The sequence below is a fragment of the Orcinus orca genome, chromosome 14 (assembly GCF_937001465.1).
Source record: "Orcinus orca chromosome 14, mOrcOrc1.1, whole genome shotgun sequence".
Taxonomy (NCBI): domain Eukaryota; kingdom Metazoa; phylum Chordata; class Mammalia; order Artiodactyla; family Delphinidae; genus Orcinus; species Orcinus orca.
Window position 1 is genome coordinate 62,784,340 of NC_064572.1, and position 20,782 is coordinate 62,805,121.

General features: G+C 48.9%; 2 protein-coding genes and 1 pseudogene across 3 annotated transcripts in view; 2 read left to right on the forward strand and 1 right to left on the reverse strand.

Annotated features, from left to right (window-relative positions):
- PKD2L1 (polycystin 2 like 1, transient receptor potential cation channel) overlaps positions 1–20,782 on the reverse strand; it is a 167,992-nt gene that overhangs the window by 55,952 nt on the left and 91,258 nt on the right. The window contains exon 11 of the mRNA XM_049697126.1: positions 20,488–20,554. The gene's annotated coding sequence lies outside the window, so the exon portion shown is untranslated. The remainder of the gene's footprint in view (positions 1–20,487; positions 20,555–20,782) is intronic.
- SCD (stearoyl-CoA desaturase) lies at positions 1,624–17,048 on the forward strand. The gene is made up of 6 exons (XM_004268456.3): positions 1,624–2,077; positions 2,594–2,876; positions 6,715–6,845; positions 7,836–8,041; positions 9,512–9,744; positions 13,078–17,048. The coding sequence occupies exons 1-6, from the start codon at positions 2,051–2,053 to the stop codon at positions 13,275–13,277; spliced, it is 1,080 nt and encodes a 359-aa protein (XP_004268504.1). The 5' UTR covers positions 1,624–2,050; the 3' UTR covers positions 13,278–17,048.
- Positions 14,957–17,048, forward strand: LOC117200855 (uncharacterized; annotated as a pseudogene). Its single transcript, XR_004482571.2, has one exon. The product of XR_004482571.2 is annotated as an uncharacterized LOC117200855 (transcript).

The following is a 20,782-nucleotide window of genomic DNA, read 5'->3' on the forward strand; positions in this document are numbered from 1 at the left end:
AGACGGCAGAGGAATTAAGCAAACTAGACATTGCAGGGAGAGCCTGGAGAGGAGCAGCATGTGCATAGACTTCTCTCCCACACACCTGCTGAGGGCTTCGGAGCCATGACAAGATAGCTGTCCATAACTGAAGACATCTAATCTCATTCAAAACTTTTGTACTAGACAGGGAGCCAGGAGTGGAATAGAGGTGGATGGTGACCGGCCAGGGAGCTGGCCTGACCCCAAGACCAGTGGCCCACTAGGGAGCTCCTTAGCCCTCCTCCCAGGCACCTGGGTGCCTCTCTTCCTGAGAAGTTAGTGGTTGGCACAAAACTCCTCACTTTCTCCTCTTCCCAGAGGAAGGATCCTGGGATAGTATTTGGGGAGGCAGGGGTGTGGCAGAGGCTGTGAGAATGCACTGCCTGCCTGGTTCCCAGCTTACTCGCATGGTAAGGCTCCCACAAGCCCAGAAAAGACAGGGCCATGAGGGACAAATGAAGTCAGAACATCTCAGGGACCAAGGATTCTAAGCAGGGATTACGACCTTGGGCTCCATCATTACATTTCTGGGCTCAACTCCTAGCTCCATCACTTACTGGCTGCTGTGACCATAGACAAGTTATTTAATCTCTCCATAGCTCAGTTTTCTCATCTTTAAAAGGGAATCTCATCTTTCTCATCTCATCTCATCTTTAAAAGGACCCCCCCTCACAGAGTCACAAGTAAGGATTAAATGAAATGATTCGTGGATTGTCTTGCAGTAATAATTCACTACACATTAGCTATTCTTGTTCCACTTACAAGTACTTTCTCTTGCTTCTGAGTGAAAGCACATGTCTGATGCTTCCTGCCTTTCCCCATGAAGGCAATTCCAAAACTACAACCCGACAATCTGAAGAATCTCCAAAACATCCCGCACACGTTCTGGAGGCGTGGGCACAGGGATGGGACAGCTCACTGGTGCCTGGCGGTGAACGTCCCCTGCTGGGCGTGCCCAGTGGCTCAACATCGTGCGCACGTGCAGGTTTACACATCAGTGCATCTATGCGTGCGCGAGGCTGGAGACCCGCGAGTTCAGCAGTCCGGGGTTAGCGCCGCGCCGCTGGTAGGCGGGGCAGAACCATTGTTCCGCCGTGGACCGACCCCCCCCACCCCACCGCCTGCGCGCTCGCCACGGAGAGAGGCGGGGCTTCGCTGGGCCCGTGGCCCGCGACCCCGGGCTTGAAAGCAAGTCTCCCCTCCTACGCGTCTCGGCGAGCGGGAAGGCGGGGGTGCAGCTGTGTGTAGTGGTCGCCCGTGTGGCTTCCCCACTCCTCCCCGGGAAACTTCCCCAGTGCCCATCCATTCGCGAAGTGCCCGGGGCCAGTCCTGGGCTGGCACCCACCCCCCGTTCCCCAGTTCCCCGATCGGGTCCTCTCCCTCTTCCAGAGAGGACCCTTCTGAGCGCCTCCTAGGCGGCGGGGTGCCGGGCAGAGGCCCAGCGGCCGGTGGAAGAGAAGCCTAGAAGGAGAAAGGGAGGGGAGGGGGAGTGAGGAGCTCGCGGCAGAGGAAACAGCAGATTGCGCCGAGCCAATGGCAACGGCAGGACGAGGTGGCACCAAATTCCCTTCGGCCAATGACGCGCCAGAGTCTACAGAAGCCCATTAGAATTTCCCCAGGGGCAGGGCCAGAGGCAGGGGCTGCGGCGGCCAAGCCGCGGTGTGTCTGCAGCATCCAATTTTTGCGTCTCCTCCCCTCTCCCGCCCATGCGGATCTCCCACGGTGAGACAACTCTGCTTACTTTGCCTCTTGTTGGCAACGAATAAAAGGGTCTGAGGAAATACGGGACCCGGTCACCCACTGCCAGCTTTAGCCTTTAAATCACCAGCCTGGGGAGATCCACGCACAGCAGGTCGGGTCCGGACACCGATCCAGCGCGCACCGTGCAGCAAAGGGTTCCGAGCGCAGCGCCGCGGATCGCCGCGCCAAAAGCGGCCTCGGGAACTAACCTACCCTCAGTTCGGGCTGCCCCGAACTCCGCTCCGCAGACTCAGCCCTGGGAAAGTGATCCCAGCGTCCGAGAGCCCAGATGCCGGCCCACTTGCTGCAGGAGGAGGTGAGCTTCCAAGTAATGGCCCCCAGACCGCGGGTTCGCCGGCGCTGGTCGGGCTTCTAAGTGACTCGGTGGGGGAAGAGAGTTGAGATCTCTGCACACAGCCATCTTTTGCGAGTTGTACTGCCTTCAGTTTGTTGGGATTGTAATTTGGGAACTTAGGTCCCCAACTTTTGTTTTTTAAGCTTAAAGAAAAATCTGGTCGTGCCGGTACTCTCACGTATGTAGGCATGCGGGTTTGCCTTTGTGTGTTCGTTGGGGTGCGAGTGTTTTACTCCTCTTTCCTATTTCCCTTTCACCTTGAGGTTTCACCCCCCTCCCCAATCTCTCTGCACCGTTCCTAGGGACTTCCCTCTCTTCCATCTGGGATAGACCTTGTCCTCAGGTAACGTGGGTGTTGGGGCCAGGTCTGTGCCTATACCCCGCCCTTCTCCCAGCTTGATTAGTGAGTGAAGTGGCCCCTACTACGTCCACGTGTCCTCTCCTCTCTCCTGACCCTCCACTTCCTTTCCCTTCCAGATCTCTAGCTCCTACACAACCACCACCACCATCACAGCGCCTCCCTCCAGGCTCCTGCAGAATGGAGGGGGCAAGCTGGAGAAGGCTCCCCTATACTTGGAAGAAGACATCCGCCCTGAAATAAGAGATGACATCTATGACCCAAGCTACCAGGATAAGGAGGGCCCAAATCCCAAGCTTGAGTATGTCTGGAGAAACATCATCCTCATGTCTGTGCTACACTTGGGAGCCCTGTATGGGATCACATGGATCCCCACCTGCAAAATGTACACCTTGCTCTGGGGTAAGAGTTCCCCCTGTCCTCCTGACCCAGTACCCCAGGTTCTCTCCCCTCTTAATAAAGTAGGATCTTACATAGAGCAGAAACTCCAGCCCTTCCAGGCTGAGGTTTTCCCAGCCATTTCTCTTTGGTGTCCTGAGAGGCTGGGTGGGCTGGGAACAGAGCCTAGGGGGTTTGGGATGCAGGAGTGTCAGTTCTGGGTGTCCTTTAATTTGGGTGTTGGGGAGGGACCTCTGAGACCATGGGCTGCAGGTTCTGAAGGAAGCAGAACAGTGCCAGAGAGTCAGCTTTCCCGGAAAGAGGTTTTCTGCTTCAAGTCTTTAGTTGACTGCTTGTCCCAGCCCTGCCAGCCACGAAGGAATCAAGGTCCCTACCTGGGAGGCATGGGGACATGGGACTAGACTAGTGGCCTTAGAAGGTATATGCTGAGCACAGTCATGGGATAGCGAGAGAAGCTACTCAGGAAGAGTTAGTAGAAGAGGGAGGAACAGAGCGGTGGTCATCCACAAAATTATTTTGCCCTGACCCTTGGCCCTGTCAGGCGCCTTATTCACATAGACGGGTGAAGAAGTCTCCTGAGTAACCCAAGTTACACAGATTTGCTGCTCTGTGACTCCATGTAGGTCTCCAGGGGACTGCACGTGCCACTCAACAAAATGTTCTTAGAATGAGATAAGGTTAAAGAAGTGTTTCATGTCCCATTCCCCACTCATCCTGCTCCAGCCCCCTGAGCCTGGGCAGCCCTGGCCTTCAGGCTGCTGCAGTGAGGGAGACAGTCCCCAGTGCATCCCTGCCCTGCCCTTAGCTCAGCTCTTTCAGGAATCCATGGGCTTGGGCACACAGCAGGGCCCTGCCCCCTGCACACACACATGCGCTCTGAGGGCATTTCCACCTCTGCCACCGTAAGTCTGACTTCGGAAGGGGAGAGCAGGGAAGCCTAAAGACCCAGGGGACCCACATTGCCGCTCTCTGAGGGGAGTGGGCCAGAACTCCTTCTCCAGGAAGCAACTGTAGGATTTCCAGAGCAGTCCGGTGTGTGCGGCGCTTGCAGACAGCTGCACTCTTGGAGGGGAGTTATGTAGGGCCAGTGGGCAGGTCTCAGCCGAGTCCTCCAGGACCTCTTTAGTCTAAAGGTGCTTTTAGACTAAAGAGGTCCGCGGAGCTTTGTCTTGGGGAATCCTCTTGGTGCCACAGACAGAGAAATGCAACTGGGTAGATCCCCTCTCTCAGTTTTTCCAGATACACACTGGGGACAACAGTACTTTTTTTGAGATTAGAAAGGTAGTGCTCCTTAAGTTACACGTGTGTCATTGCTGGGGCCAGCCACATGCAGATGAAATCTGTTCATCTGCAGACCAGGAAGGGCTCTTATATTTGTGAGGGGAGGGGGACGTCTGTTCTCTAGCCCTTCTGAGAACCCAGCAGAACTTTAGTTCAGAGTGAGGAATCAAGAGCAGGGACGAGGATTCCCCAGGGAGACTGTGGACCCCTCTTTCTACCCCTTCTCCCCAACACAGGAGTCTTAACCAGGTGTTTAGTCACCTGCAAGCCCCTTCCAGCCTCAGGTCTCCCTGTAAGTCTCTCGTAAAGTCCAGAGTTTGGCCAGACCGCTGCTGCTCACTCCTCTTCCTCAGCTGCTAGTGCAGTGCAGAATGCTCTCCCCAAACCAGGGCTGTGCCTGCTACCTTTTTGGTGCCCTGCCCGTGGGTGTGTGCTGTGCCTTTGGACAGAGAAGTGTGTCACACGAAGACTGGATAAGCTGTGATGTTTTTACTCCTGTCCCTGGGCCCTGTGGTGGATGGCTTAGCTGACGGAATGACCGATTTGGTAGGGGGATATCAGAACTCTTAAGGAACAAAAGGGGGTTGGGGGGAGGGTCAGAGGGTCCTTCTGAGTTCAGGAGCTTGGCTTCACCTTTTCTGGTTTTATCCCTAAGTACAGTGTTAAATTAGCAGATGGTTGTGATTCCAGCATTTCTCATGACTGAGCAATTTTGAGCGTGTCTCAGAAGAGCCCTGAGGGAAGGGCTGAAGAGATATCTCTGGCTACACTGAGAGGCCATGGGGCAAAACTTCTCCAGTCTCTTTCTTAGGACTAAAGCTATGAGGTTTTGCTTAACCATCAATTTGGACTTTAATAGAGAATGAATTTCCAACTGGCGCAAGGCCTTCTATTAGATAAGCCTTAGAGAAAAAGGCACCAGAGGGCTTGGGTGCTTTTCCCAATTCCTTTGTTAATGCAAGGATCTTATGTGCTTTCTGAGTCAACTTGCCAGGGTCTTCGGTGGCATGAAACAACCCCAGTAACTTCCTTGCTTCTGAGCTGAGTGCTTCTTTTGTGCCCAATCACCCTTAGTGATTGGCGGGCTGTGGCTCAACTGTCATTTATCCAGGTGCAGGTGCAGGCAAGATACTGCATCTGGGAGGATATTACCACGTGGCCGGAGACCAGCAAATCATAGGGGGCCTTAATTTAGCCCAGAGGGACTGTGGGTAGAACTCTCACTGGGACAGACTCTAGCTCCATGGCTCTCCTCCCCATCCTGTCGGAGGAATACGATAGGGTAGAGGAAGATGGGTGGGGTGGGAGGAGCTTGTTTAGGAAACTGGTATCTATGGCTGAAGAAGAACACAGGACAATTTGTTACAATGTGTGGTGTCTCCAACTGCAACTAAGTTCAGTGGCCACTGAGGATCCATTGTTTCTAGCTGCTTCCCTAGGAATGAAACATTGTCAACAGTCACTGCTCTACCAAGGCCTCAGCCCCTGCCTCCTAGAGTTACTGAACAGAGGAAGGTAGGTATGCCAAGAAACCTGCCTCCCAGTTAGAGACTCTGTCTGGCACCCCCGGAGCCTGCAGGCCTCCAGGAAGGTGAGGCAGGACAGCATTGGGGTGCTCCACCCACAGCTTTGAGTCCGTGCCGCTATTATCTAGAATTAGCCTTGCCAGAGGGAGTGTGGGCTGGCAGAAGGACACGGCAAAGGCGAGACACAGGAACCTTGTGCCTATCTTGGGGAGGTGGATGGTACACATCCTTGTGCCAGACTTCCGAACATAAACTGCTTATTGACAGAAAATCTAGTTTCAAATCTTGGCTCCATTTCTTACTTGCCATGTGACGATAGATAAACACTTAACTTCTCTGAGCTTCTATTTCTTCAACTGCAAAGTGAGGATATTAAACCCCATTCAGGGTATCCAGTGAATTGGAGAATATAAAATCCTTGGCGAAGCTTAAGACGCTGTGCAGCTATGACTTACGTGCAGGGCGAATTTTCCCCTCCTATGGCCACACCACCTGCAAAAAGATTGCAATGCTTTCGTACCAGCTGGTAGATAGCCCTAGTTCTGAGCCCCCTTAATGTCCCCTAGAACCCAGGGACCCTTGAATTGGTCAGTGCCCAGACCATACTGTCTGTTAAATAATTTAATACTCTCCTTGCTTATATGTCTTAAGCGCTGCAGGAGTAGTCTGCGGTCCTTCCTTCAAACCTTGGAGAAGGTTAGCAGAAGGTCAGAGGAGATGCGATCTGGGAGACTGTCCTTCATGCGTGAGAATGCCAAGTGGCTGGGGGGTGAGAGCCCTCTTCTCTGTCCTGCCTTTCTGAAGTTCCTGGGACTCCTAAGCTTATTCCAGCTCCTAGGTTGAGAGGATGAGAGGTGATGGTATTTTTCAAGTGATAAAATCAAAGGAGCCTAAGAGATCAAGGTATCCCTGGAGTTCAGGAAAAAGCAGATCCTCACTGGGAGGCTAAGGAACACACAGACTCTGACCTGAGGAGAACATCATGTGAATGCTTTTCCAGATTAATGACTCCCTGCCCTGTCTTCTCCTGGCAGCGTTTTTCTACTATCTGATTAGTGCCCTGGGCGTCACAGCAGGAGCCCATCGCCTGTGGAGTCACCGAAGTTACAAAGCTCGGCTGCCCCTGCGCCTCTTCCTGATCATCGCCAACACGATGGCATTCCAGGTGAGAAGCCAACTGTGCTCAGCATTTTTTTCCTCACTCTTTATTGACGATCTGGGGGCAGAATGGAGGCGATCAGTGCCTGGAGAGGAGCAGCACCTGGACAGCCACTTCACTTTCTCCTTATAGTCAAGTTTGAGTTCAGTCCTGAAGTCCATAAAACATAAGTTTACTTCTGAGTGACTGGAAAAGGGAAGTAGGAGATAAAAAGGAAATACTCTCAGTGTATAGGGTCATTTTTGATCCTCTGTTATCACAAAGTCTGGCCATTGTGGTCCTTCATAAGTGCATAAGGCAGGAACTGAAGGCAGGAACTGACCCTGGTTTCCCTGGCAGACATTGAACAAGACATTCACTACTTTAATGTCTTAGGATTCCACCACAATGAGGCTGAAGTTAATGTTTCACAGATTCATGAACTCTGTTGTTTTCAGGTAAGAAGATCATACACTTTTATAGAGCTAACGATATGCCTGGCACTATTCTAAGCACTTGTCATAGATTACCTCATTAAACCCTCACAACGATCTTAGGCGGTAGCTGCTATTGTTATCCCCATTTCACAGATGGGGAAATTGTGTCACTGAGGGTTTAGGTCCAACGCTATGGTCCTATGTTGGGCTACCAGGCTGCCTAAGTCAAGTATTGAGGTTTGTTTAAGCAGGAAGTTTATAGCAGAGATAGAATGAAGGGAATTGGAGAAAGGGAACTCATAGTTATTAAGCAGTAGCAGTGGGTAAAGGATAGCATGTAGTGCAAGGCTTAGCTTGGAGTAAGAGGAAAAAACAAGGAAACCCAATTAATCCCCTTCTCCATGGCAATATCCCACGGTTACATAATCGTCTCTGCCATAACACTTAATGCCTTGAAGGCTCCCCACGTTGTCCCGTTGGGGCAAAAGAAGGAAGAGATTGTGCAGACTCCCCAGCCATTGGAACTCCCCTGAGAGGGTGTCTCTCCTCAGGCCTTCATTCCTCTTCTCTGTTCCTCCAGAATGACGTTTACGAATGGGCCCGAGATCACCGTGCCCACCACAAGTTTTCGGAAACACATGCTGATCCCCACAATTCCCGACGTGGCTTTTTCTTCTCTCACGTGGGTTGGCTGCTTGTGCGCAAACACCCAGAAGTCAAAGAGAAGGGTGGTTTGCTAAACTTATCTGACCTAAAAGCTGAGAAGCTGTTGGTGTTCCAGAGGAGGTGAGTGACATGATGATGGAGCTGGGGACCTGGCACTTGGTGACCCACTTTTTTCTCCTAGGACTTGTCAACATGAACTGAGAAATTTACTGGGTTTCCATATCCCAAATTATAATTTAAAACCCTAATTGTTAATAGCCCACAGGCCCATAGCCATAGACTGTTGTTGTTTCTTTCTCTCTGAGCTATCTAAACCAATTAAATTCAACAAATGTTTGTTGACCTAGGACGGTCATGGATACAAAGCCGAATGTGTCATGGTCCTTACCTTCAAGGAGTTCATAGCTTATTGGGGAGTGGAGGGATAAGCCAAGTGTCCAAATACCTATGATACGTGGCAAAATATTTTCCATACCCAGGAGAGGCACAAAGGGGAGGGAGGTTGCAGAGTGGGGAACATCAGGGAAGGGCTTATGAAGAAAGTAGCTTTGGAATCCACTGATGGATAGAGATTTTCACAGGTGGGGAGGGGGGGACAGTGCAAACAGAAAGAATGAGCTGAAGTGTGTTCCAGCAACAGAGTCCTTTGAAGTGCAGGGTGTGGTAGGAAATAAGGCTAGAAAGGGAAACCGATGCCATTCTTGTGGAGTATTAAAAGCAGATGAGGTTTACTTTAACCCAGGCAATAGGAAACCATGAAAAGTCTTTTGAGCCGGAATGTGGCATGGTTGGAGGTGTGCTTTAGAAAGGTCACTCTGGGGATAGGTGAAAGAAGGCCTTGAGCTAAAGAGGTGGGAAGCAGGGCCACAGGTGGGGAGGTAGTGGGGATCCGTGCAGGGAAGTGGTGGTAGGAGTGGAGAGGAGTTGGAAGCAGGGGTTATTAATGATACAAGAGGATCAGACTTGACTGCTGAAGGGGTGTAGGAAACCAGCTCCCTTGGAATGTCAATGGCCTGCTGTACATTTGGGAGAATGAAGAATGGGACAGGGCCTCCAGAGGGACAGACCTGCAGGCATCTAGGACATTTGGAGTGCCTCTCTGAGGGAAAAGAAGAGGAAGGATGAGAAGGATTCCTGGCTAGCAGGAGATGGAGGCAAGATACTAAACATAGATTCTGCCAAGAGCACTGATAAAGAGAAAGGAAGCCCAAAGGCAGAATGGAAAAACCCGGGAAGGAGAACTCAGTCTGTAACTCGGACCCCACCTGTTTTACCAAAGTGGTATTATGCTGTAGCGAGAGAGCAATGGATTTAGAGTCAGGAGACAAAGCATTCCAATCCTTGCTCCACCAGTTCCTGGTGGTGTGACCCTAGAAAAGTCATTTAACCCCTCATTACCTCATCTAAGAAGTATGATAATAACACAACATTCTCAGAAGATTTCCCACCCCACTCCCTCTTGCTCTGTTTCCTGCCACATTGTGCTCACAATGTAGAAAGAAAGAGACAGCCCAACCATGTGAGAATAGAAAATCAGGTAGGTCTCAGAGTCCTCTCTCCACTGACCGGGCGTGTGATCTCTCAATGTAGGTACTACAAACCCGCTGTCCTGTTGATGTGCTTCATCCTGCCCACACTCGTGCCCTGGTACTGCTGGGGTGAAACTTTTCCACACAGCCTGTTAGTTGCCACCTTCTTGCGTTATGCCGTTGTGCTCAATGCCACCTGGCTGGTGAACAGTGCTGCCCACCTGTATGGATACCGCCCTTATGACAAGACCATTAACCCCCGAGAGAATCTCCTGGTTTCACTGGGAGCTGTAGGTAAGTCACATCTAGTGGTCTGCAGCTAAGAGTATTAGGCTAGGAGCCAGAAAAACCAGATTCACCTGTTTTATGACCCCTCTCTGTCTTTACACTATAAAACTAAGGGGCAGTGTTAAAAATCCTTGAGAATTAAGCAGCAAGTCCTATGTAAAGAGAACAGGGTGAGGGACTTCCCTGGTGGCGCAGTGGTTAAGAACTCGCCTGCCAATGCAGAGGACACGGGTTAGAGCCCTGGTCGGGGAAGATCCCACATGCCACGGAGCAACTAAGCACGTGTGCCACAACTACTGAGCCCGCGCACCTAGAGGCCGTGCTCCGCAACAAGAGAAGCCACTGCAATGAGAAGCCTGTGCGCTGCAACAAAGAGTAGCCCCCTGCTCGCCGCAACTAGAGAAAGCCCACACACAGCAACGAAGACCCAACACAGCCAAAACTAAATAAATAAATGAGAAAAGGGTGAAAAATAACAATGCCTTTGATTCCAGGTTCCAGCACAATCCCCAAATGCTATGCATGATGATCCCCTTTGGGCTGCCCTTGTTCCAGTCATCTCTGATCTGGGTGGCTGTAAGCCTAGTGTTTTATATTTAGACGTGCTATACAACATGTAGAACAAATAGTTGTCATTTAATTCAATACGCTTCTCTTCTGTCACCTTGCTATTTTCAGAGAGGCCATACTTGAAGTGTATTTCACGCCTTATTGCTTGGTGATGCCAGTATGAAGGACATCAAAGCGACTGTTCGTGGCCCTTTATCACCACCTACCATTCTCATCTCTTGTCCTTTATTTTTCTCTCTTCTGCTCCTCTTCTGTGCTGGGAACACTCCCTCCCCTCAACGTGGCTTAGGGAACTCCCAGTAAAGCAGTTAGTTTGATCACAAGTACCTGCTCACTGATCTAATGCTGACTATTCAAGAATTTATTCATACCATTCCAGTTCCAATAGCCAGAGTCTAAGACAAGAGGGTTCTACAATCTGTCTCCATTTTTTTTTTTTTGTCCGTCACTCTTTTCAACTAAATATAGACCTTGACTAAGGCCTGGAATTAGATTTCCTTAGGCAGACCCCATGGCCTCTTCCACACCAGTCATCAGTGCTGTTGGTCATTCAGCATATCGAGGCAACCTCCCTGCTCCACACATTTACGTACGCCACGGCCTAGCCCTCGTTTTGTTCTCTTTAAAACCTTCCTTTATATTCTCAACCCTGACCATCTTTTTTTACTATCTGCACTTAAGACATTTTTTCATCTCTTTTTAACTTTCATGCACCTTCCCCCTCCTTTCAGACACCTTGTACTGTTGTCCATGTTCTTACTCTGAACCATGTTTGAAATCAATCATACAGGCTATTTTCATAGAAAATTAATGAACGTTATGGAAGTTTCTGGAATGAGATCGGTCCTATCCTGCAAACAGATCTGTCTTCCCCAGCCCCAGCCTCTATGACCACCCATTCAAAGTGGCTGCCAGTAGCTTACTTTGTCTCTTATCATTCCTCCATACCTGCTCTCCCCGCTTATCACCTCACCCTTTGTTCTCCAGTAGCCTGCTGCCCTGCCGTTCTAATCTTTTTCTTCTTGAATTACCTCCCCCGCAGTCACATGCTCATCTTCTCTCTGCTAAAGCTGGCCTCACCCCTTGAGCCTCTCTTGGGCTGTATCTTGCTGCCCCAGTTGCAAAGTCTCGTCCTTTTTTCGCCCACTGACCTTCCTCCTCTTTTTTTCCTCCCTTGGCAACGTGCGTGTGTCTGATTCAGTTTAAATCTGATGTGTGGGCCTGGCTAGTGCTTATACAGAGCCTAGCTGCAAAGTCGTTTATGGAAATTAGTAATCCTCCATCAGTACCTTTAGCCTTGGGGTTTTCCTACCCTCCTACTCACTTCACACTGGATAAACTGATGATCCGCACTGTGGATAGTCAGAGAAAGGACGTACCTTGAGGTGATGCCCTGGATGGTGTCTTTCCCATCGCAGGACTTCCTTCCTTTTTGGTTATTAATGCCATTATTACCCTACTGGGGCTCTTTCATCTTCAAAGGGCTCAGCACACTCTTTTACTAGCTATTCTTTTTTTTTTTTTTTAATTTATTTTTGGCTGTGTTGGGTCTTCGTTGCTGCGCACGGGCTTTCTCTAGTTGCGGCGAGCGGGGGCTACTCTTCGTTGCAGTGCGTGGGCTTCTCATTGTGGTGGCTTCTCTTGTTGCGGAGGAGCGTGGGCTCTAGGTGCCTGGGCTTCAGTAGTTGTGGCACGCGGGCTTCAGTGGTTGTGGCTCAGGGGCTCTAGAGCGCAGGCTCAGTAGTTGTGAGGCACGGGGTTAGTTGCTCCGCGGCATGTGGGATCTTCCCGGACCAGGGCTTGAACCCGTGTGCCCTGCATTGGCAGGCGGATTCTTAACCACTGCGCCACCAGGGAAGTCCCTATTAGCTCTTCTTTACCCAGCTTTACCCCAGCCTCATAAGGGTCGGTATTGTTATTGTTGAATGAGGTTCAGAAAGAAGATCCTGCCGCGGATTAGAGAACTCTCTGTCTGTGGAGTTTCCACAGCTTGATGCATTACAGAAATTATCCTGAATCCAGAATCTCTTTGATTTTCCTCTATCCAGCAAAGTGAACTGCTCATCTCAGAATCTTAGAGGGACTACCTAAGCCTTTTGATTCTTATTCCCTCAGAGAGCTTCTGTTTTATCAGCTTCACCCACACACCAGGGTCAAAGCTCAAAGAATTAGAAGCCAGAGCAGTCTACTCTGAACCAGTGGAGGCTAAGGAACTTGGGCCCATGGGCTGGGCCTTCTTTCTTCTGACTTGATTGTTGCTGCCCAATTCTGTTGGTACCTTCCACCCTTGGAGAGAGTACCCATGCAGTGGGGAAAGGTGTACTCCTTTGCTCACCTTTGTAAGAAACACAGCAAAGGTTCTTCATTCTGGACTCTCTCCTCTCCCCACCCTAACACATGCACATACACACAGAGCCTTTAGGGTCTCATACCAATATTTAGTGAAGCTCTGGAATTTTCCAGTCTAAAATCCACTCCCAGTGATAGAAGTTTCTCTCAAATCATCTTATCCTCTCAGAAACTGCCCGTCCTCCTCCCACAAAGGCTCCCAGAGAGCCATGGTGACCAGGGTCTCCCCAGTCATTTCTTAAGATGCCTCTGAGGGAATCTGTTGGGTTCAGAGTTTAAAAGACTGGATTCGTCCATTCATTCATTCAACAGCGGCAGGTTTCTACTACGTTTGAGGTACTCCGCCAGGGAACCAGAGTGCCAAGATCAAGAAGCCAGCAATCCAGTGTAGCCCCATAACTCTTCTCTGCTTTGTTCCAGGTGAGGGCTTCCACAACTACCACCACTCCTTTCCCTATGACTACTCTGCCAGTGAATACCGCTGGCACATCAACTTTACCACGTTCTTCATCGATTGCATGGCTGCCATCGGTCTGGCTTATGACCGAAAGAAAGTATCCAAGGCTGCCGTCTTGGCCAGGATTAAAAGAACTGGAGATGAAAGCTACAAGAGTGGCTGAATTTGGGGTCCCTCGGTTTCCTTTTCCAAAAGCCAGCTGGGCAGAGGTTTAATGTTCTGTTTATTAACTACTGAATAATGCTACCAGGATGCTAAAGATGATGACGTTAACCCATTCCAGTATTCTTTTAAATTTTCTTTTAAAATTGAAAGCCAACAACTCTGCCTTTATGATGCTAAGCTCATGTTCTTATTTCTTTTCTTTTCTTCTTTCTCTTCTAGTCCCATTATCCTTCCCTTTGTTTTGTTCCTATCACCTTCCTTTCTCTTCCCCCTCAATGCCCCCCAGGCAAGCAGCTGGTCAGTCATTGGTGGGTTTCCAGCTTCCAAAGCCTAGACAACCTTTCTAGGGTCTAAAACTAGTGGTCTTTGCCCCAGATAACCCTTTCCTTGAGCTGTCCTGAGCTTTAAGGTGGGTGGCTCAAGCTAGAGAGATGACAAAATCTTCTGGGAAGGCCCCAGTTAGCTTCAGCTTAGGCTTTTGCTATATGAAATGGAAAAATAACTTTATTGGCACAAAGCTTTGAAAGCAGGTAAATTGTCAGAGGAGAGAGTTAGCATGCATGATATGATTGATAAGTAAGGATGAGTTGAAGTGGGAAACAAGGCAGGAAGCTCCTGCTGTGATCTGACACCCAGCTGCCTGCCCACCACCCAGCATGCTTCCTTTCTCTCCTGACTCTGACTGGGGAATGGCCGTGGAGCTTGGCAATGCTAGAACTCAAAAGCAAATCTCAATGTCCCAATCTACTTTAGGCTAAGGATAAAGAAGAAGCATTTAGTTTATGGTAAAAGTGGTCTCTGCCGGGGAAGGATTTTTTTTCTTTCTTTCATGACAGGAAAATTTCTTATTCCAGATAACAAGAAATCTTGAGGGTTGGTTGTTTCCAGAATTGGTGATTCCAGCAGCTCATGGAATCGTCAAAATTCTTTCACCTTTCTGCTGTGCCATCTTTGGTATATTGGTCAGCTCCCCTCATAGTAATAAGGTGGCTTCAGCATTTTGAGACATCCAAAAGAGATGTGTTGGTGGTACAGTGGTGAGCATAGCTGCCTCCCAAAAAAGAAAGGATTTTTGGAGGTGGAGTTGGGTCAAACATAGAGCTGTATGTCCATGGGTGCTTTGCTTGGAATATTAAAATAATCCTTTTAGAGTATCTCCCTCTGAAGGAGAGTGGGGCTTGAAGAAGAGGAAGAATTAGGCGGGTTGTCTCCTTTCCTCTCGCTGCTGGACAGGAGATGGAGAGGTTGAGGGGCAGGGTCTGTAGGCAGTTCCTAAGAGGGAACATTACAAAAGAAGGGCTCTGAGAACACATTGCTGGGGGATTTGGAAGGTTACTGAGTAAGTTATTGGGTGTCCTAATATGGAAGCTGGTTATACAAACAAGTTAGATGTTGGGTTCATTTCATTAATTTCAATTTCTCCTTGGACTGAGAAAGAACTAGAAGGCTTCTCCCCACAGCGTTGAACCCTTTCACTCTTCCTTCTCTGTTAACTTCTAGCCTAAAGTATAGGACTGCTTGGGGGGTGGGGTAGGAATCTCTTAACTACCCTGACTATGGATTCCTGGCTCTGCCCTGTCTGTCCATTTTCTCCTGCCAGTTCTATCTCCTCCCCAATGTTTTCTTCTTTCTCTGGATAGGCAAGCCTCCTTTGTGTGTATTCAGAGGCAGTGATGGCTACTGTGGTCCAGGCAGCTCCCTCTCCTACAGACAGTATGCTCAGGGTAGCTGAACCACTGTTTCTCTTTATAAAGTTGAACGAGCTGCCACTTTCACTTGGCCTCCAGAGTCTCCACCTACACCCTTGTGCTTCCCCACCACACTGATGACTCAAGACAAGGCTAGCAAACCCCGCTGGAGACATCCTGGGCACAGGCATTCTCTCTCATGAGGCACAGCCAAGCCACATGCTCATGTTGTGCCAGTGAGCCAGCCATGGAGCAAAAGAGCGTTTGTTTTTAGTCTCCAGTGTCTGGTCAGAACCAGAGAGGATGCTGGATGCCTCCTGCTTACTCAGTAAGCCTGCCCAGCCTGAGTCAGTGCTCCCAGCTGACAGTGCCAGGCTTGCAGAAGTAGGAGGAGCCAAGTCTTCACTGGGAAGCACAAGAAGCAAAGGCAAGATCCAAAGTGCCTCACTCCAAAGGAGGCCCCGGCCCCTGGAGCCAGGGTATACAGCAAAGCTTTGGCCGAGACTTGGGATGTGAGACGCCATGAACTTTGTTGAACAGTGTCTCTGTTCAGCAAACTAACCAGCATTCCCTACAACGCAGCCTAGGGCAGACAATAGTATAGAGGAGTTCTGAAGAAACATCAGTGTCTGAGAACCTTGGGCCACTCCTGTCCCTGTAACCTCAGTCGTCAATGCAGAAGCCTGGCTTTACTCTGTTAAGATTGGAAATGTACAGTACCAAATGCTCTGTCCACTGTTGAGCCCCAAGGATGGAAGGGAGGAGAGCATTTCTTTCTGTATTAATTGAATAGATGGAGGCCACAGGGGTTGGGCTGGACTAAAGGCATCCTTGTCTTTTGAGCTGTTCCTCTCAGTAGAAAAAAAATCTAATGGAAGATCACTGTAGTTTAGATCCACTGACCCAAGTACCTACCCCTTGGAAATGCCTGTGGGGTAGTTTTAATTCCACAGGTCATCAGAGGCCTGCTTTACACCTGATGATCAAAACCAACTTTTATCTTTCTATTCTAATTGTGTTCGATGGACCTGATCTATACCATGACCCTACACAGGCTGGATGGGGTCCAGTTTCTAACAGGCCTTGCTTTGTGGGCGTGCTGACAACTTATCTGGGTGCCTTACATCTTTTTTAATCAGTGTTGCATCTGAGCCTGCTCTGCTTCCTCCCTGCTCCCTCTGTGGAGTTCTTTTGCACCTGAGAGCCTGCAGAAGTGGCTAGTAGAAAAGGGGGCCTGGCTGGAGAATTATCAGTATAGCTGTTTGCAGGATTCCCTTCTGGACTTTGTTTTGGAAACTTTCCTTAGGGCTGTTTTTATTAATTGCCCACATATGATGGAGGGTGGAAGGAATTTGAATGTATTTGACTTATAATTTTTTTTAATATTAAAAGATGGTTGTAGCATTTAAAATGGAAACTTTTTCTCCTAGTTAGCTAGTATCCTGAGTGTATTCTCTGTAAGTGTAGCTCAAATGGGTCAGCGTGAAAAGTTAAAGAAAGCACGATGTCAAGGTTACACGGGTGGTTAAGGCCAGGGCCTCTCCTACCACTGTGCCACAGACTTGCTGTGTGACCCTGGGCAAGTCATTTAACTATAATGTGCCTCGGTTTTCCTTCTGTTAAAATGAGATAATAATACTGACCTACCTCAAAGGGCAGTTTTGAGGCGTGACTAATGCTTTTTATAAAGCATTTTGGGATCCTTCAGCAAAGGAATTCTCTTAAGTCCTGAGTATTTTTATAGTAGCAGTATCCACCGTGAACTGTGTCCACCATGAACCACGTGTCCTGGATGCTATCATGGATCTATATGGTTCTCTCTGAGAGATTGAATAAACCCATTAGATAAGTGGTGGATAACTAGCCAGACAAAAATCTGAGAATGCATAAACTCGTTGCCATGGAAACATACACAGGATACCTTTTCCTTGATTGGGTGGGATTTTTCCCTTTTTATGTGGGATAGTAGTTATTTGTGACCTGAGAATAATTTTGGAATAATTTCTATTAATATCAACTCTGAAGCTAGTTGTACTGATCTGAGATTGTGTTTGTTCCTAATAAAAGTGAAGTGAATCTGATTGCCCTGTGTTTGAGAGTTTTTTTGGCTGTGATTCAGTCTCTTGGGATTTATTCACCACCCTATTTATGTCCTGTTCCTACATCTTTAAGAGTAAAAAAGAAGTACAAGAAGCCACAGTGGTTGACTCATATCCCAGTAACTCGCCCTGCCCTCCTGCCCTCCCTAGGGGTAACTTTAGGTTAAACTCAGCCTTAGCAACAGGAAGCCGGTAGTCTGCTGCCATGAGATCTAACACATTAACACCAGCTGGCACTTTGGGCCTGGGGAAATGTCAGGACTCCTGTGTGTCCCATGGTCACATGGACCCAAAACAGAGATGCTAAGAGAGGAAGGGAGCAGCAGGAGGCACTCTGGAAAGCAGTCCTGTGCCTGGCAACCCAGGCTGGGCCATCCAGGTCATTCCTCTGAAATGTAGTCCCTCCCGCTAATAGAGTAGCTTCCTGAAAATGCTGATTAACAACAGCAGGAAGACAGGAAAAACAATCCCAGGGAAGCCTTGTAAATTCTTGGGGTAGAGAGGGCTTCATGATCATTAGGTGGAAAAGGCTTTAGCTTTTACTACCTTATCTGAGAATCTTCATGTGGAAAAGAGAAGGACTTTTTACAGTTTGAAGAAGTTCCATTTTTCAACAGAAGCCACCTGGACAATGCCTGGGCTTCTAAGCATTCCACAGAACCAGCCCCCCTCACTTTCTAATGTGAGGTTACCCTCACCTTGGACAAGCAGCAAGACTCTCTCAGAGTGATTCTGAGCATCCAACACCAAGTCTATATTCATTGAGGCCTTGCCAGACCTTAATAGGTTGACGGTGGCACGTGCTTAATATCTGGCCTTCCACCCCTTTCCCTCTATTTTGTTTAAAATGTTCAGGTTGGACCATTTTTTCTGTTGTTCTATAATTGCACTGTTCCTTCCAAGTCTCTCCTTTGTCTTTGGAGACAAAGACACCAGCCACATGAGAAAGGACAGCTGCTGTAAACCATAGCAAGTCTACATGATACACTTGTGATACCAGATTGCTTGGAAAAATCCATATATGTACCGTGTTCTACATTAGATAGAGGGATTGAGGCCAGGCATCAACAGAACCCCTACAACCTTCTGATGCAGGAAATCCAACTTCTGAGTCCACCAGACCCGTGGACGCAGTGATAACATTCACAATAGCCAGGCGCTGTGGTGAGTGCTGCACAGTGCATTATCTCACTGTATGGAAAGCAGATGCTATTATTACCCCAGTTTTACTGATGAGGGAACTGAATTCACTGGGAGAGAAAATACACTGTGAGGGAGTGAGCCACGATGCTGTGATCCAGCTCCAGAACTTTGCTCATTAACTGCTCTCCGTATGGGTGTGAAGTAGATGACAAATTAGATAAACCCGGAGTGCATAAGTCTCCTATATGCAAGTAGATGCCCAGTGATATTCACTTATACTCAGAGGCAAAGCCTGGCTGCAACGGCAGGGAGCTTAATTTATTCAGTCAAATTGTAGACACATCCTCTGATCCAGAAGAACCCACTCACTCCCATCGCGACCTGTTGTAACATTCAACCACCCATGAGTTTTAAGCTCTCAGACCATAGAAGCATAGCTGACATTTCCTCTATACTTACGCAAACCATACTCCACCCTACTGTCACGTTGTTTTGAAATCCTTAAGGGCATCTTCTCTTAGAAATGTCTCCTGCACCTGAACAATCAGTGCTTGATAAAATTATTGAAAGATCTCATGTCTTGTGAATTCTGTCTCTGCGACAAACTGTGTGAAGTGTCACAGGGAGTGGGGTTGCATTCTGTGACCTATAGTAACTTACTAAGCCGCGGGCACAGTGCTGATTCTTGCATGCTGACTCTGGGGCAAATGCCACAGGCCTTAATTGCAGGTTCCAAGCAGCTGAGATTCTATACTGGGGTTGCTAGAGGCACAGCCTTCCCCTTTTCGGGACCCGGGCCTGCCCCTCCCCCGCCCGGGCCTGCCCTGCCTGCTGCACCCAGGCCACAGAGAGCTCACAAAGCCCAAGTGTCTGCTGTGCTGACTCACGCAGCGCTTCTGCTTCCAAGCTAGGATTGTCTCGAGGGGCCCGAGGGGCCCTCTCCTGCTGGCCCTCTCCCGTAGGAGCAGGGAGCAGCCAGGGTCAGGCCAGGCTTTAGAACTTTGTGACCAACCAGAGGAAAGGGAAAGTGAAAGGGCAGATTGCTCCTCACCACAGTCGGGATCCTCAGAGAATTCTGAACAGCAGTAAGGACTCACCCTTCGGTCTTTGTATTTGTTTGTTTCATATACATATGTTTTAAGTAAAATTCACATACCATAAAATTAGCCATTTTAAAGTGAACAATCTGGTGACATTTTAGTCCATTTACAACGTTGTGCAATTGCCACCTCTATCCAGTTCCGAAAACTTTCTATCACCCCAAAAGAAGACTTTGTACTTGTTCCACAGCCACTCGCCAACTCCCCGCTCCCGCCAGGCCCTGGGAACCAGCAGTCCGCTTTCTGTCTCTACGGATCTACCTATTCAGGATATTTCATATAAATGGAATCCTGCAATACGTGACCTTCTGTGTCTGGCTTCCTCCTCGCAGCATAATGCTTTCAAGGGTCATCCACCCTGTAGCATGTATCACTACATCATTTCTTTTTATTGCCAAATAATATACCACTGCATAAATATATCACAACTGGTTTCTCTCTATTCATCGTTGATGAATATTTGAGTTGCTTCCACCTTTTGTCTATTGGAATAGTGTTGCTATGAACACTTGTGTATTAAGTAGTTGAGTACCTGTTTTCAATTCATTTGGGTTTATACCTAAGAGTGGAATTGCTAGGTTATACGGCAATTCCACATTTAACTCTTTGTGGAACCACCAAACTGTTTTCCACAGTGGCTGCAGCATTCCCCACCAGCAATGTGTGAGGGTCACCCTTTATTCTTTTTCTAAAAAATTTTTTTAAATAAATTTATTTATTATATTATTTTGGCCGCGTTGGGTCTTCGTTGCTGCGCGCGGGCTTTCTTTAATTGCGGTGAGCGGGGGCTACTCTTCGTTGCGGTGGGTGGGCTTCTCATTGCAGTGGCATGGGCTCTAGGCACTCGGGCTTCAGTAGTTGTGGCATGCGGCTCAGTAGTTGTGGCTCGCGGGTTCTAGAGCGCAGGCTCAGTAGCTGTGGTGCACAGGCTTAGTTGCTCTGCGGCGTGTAGGATCTTCCCAGACCAGGTCTCGAACCCGTGTCCCCTGCATTGGCAGGAGGATTCTTAACCACGACACCACCAAGGCAGTCCTCACCTTTTATTCTTAACATGTACACATTTGTTCCTTTCCTGCTCCCTACTTCCAAGAAAGCCTGTCCCAACAGACTTCCCTTTCCTCTGGAGTAGAGGGGAGGAGAAGCTGCACCTCTAGTAGAAAGACGATCAACGCACAAACCTGGGCAGCAGGATCCCCTCTGGCCTTATGCTCTGCCTCTGCTCTTGCCTTTTCAACAAACAGGATTCTGTGACCAGGAAACAGAGGAGGGCAGGCTTCCATCTCCCTGTGGCACACCACCACAGCCATTTATGTTACCCCATAAAACAACCCTCCTAGCGCCCTCCAACACCTCCGTCCCCACGCAGAACATTCCATTAACCTGTCTTAAACAGTCAAAGCTGAGAGCAGAAAGGAAGCAGCTCTGTGTGGAAGCTGCCAGCCCTGGCTCAGACCTGCAGGCGAGTGTTTTAAC

What these genes read in the sequence shown, in the direction of transcription:
- SCD (XM_004268456.3), top strand. Translation starts at nt 2,051, where the DNA reads ATGCCGGCCCACTTGCTGCAGGAGGAG. An exon ending in CCCACTTGCTGCAGGAGGAG is followed by an intron (nt 2,078 to 2,593) that starts GTGAGCTTCCAA and finishes TTTCCCTTCCAG; the next exon opens with ATCTCTAGCTCCTACACAAC. An exon ending in GGTTTCACTGGGAGCTGTAG is followed by an intron (nt 9,745 to 13,077) that starts GTAAGTCACATC and finishes GCTTTGTTCCAG; the next exon opens with GTGAGGGCTTCCACAACTAC.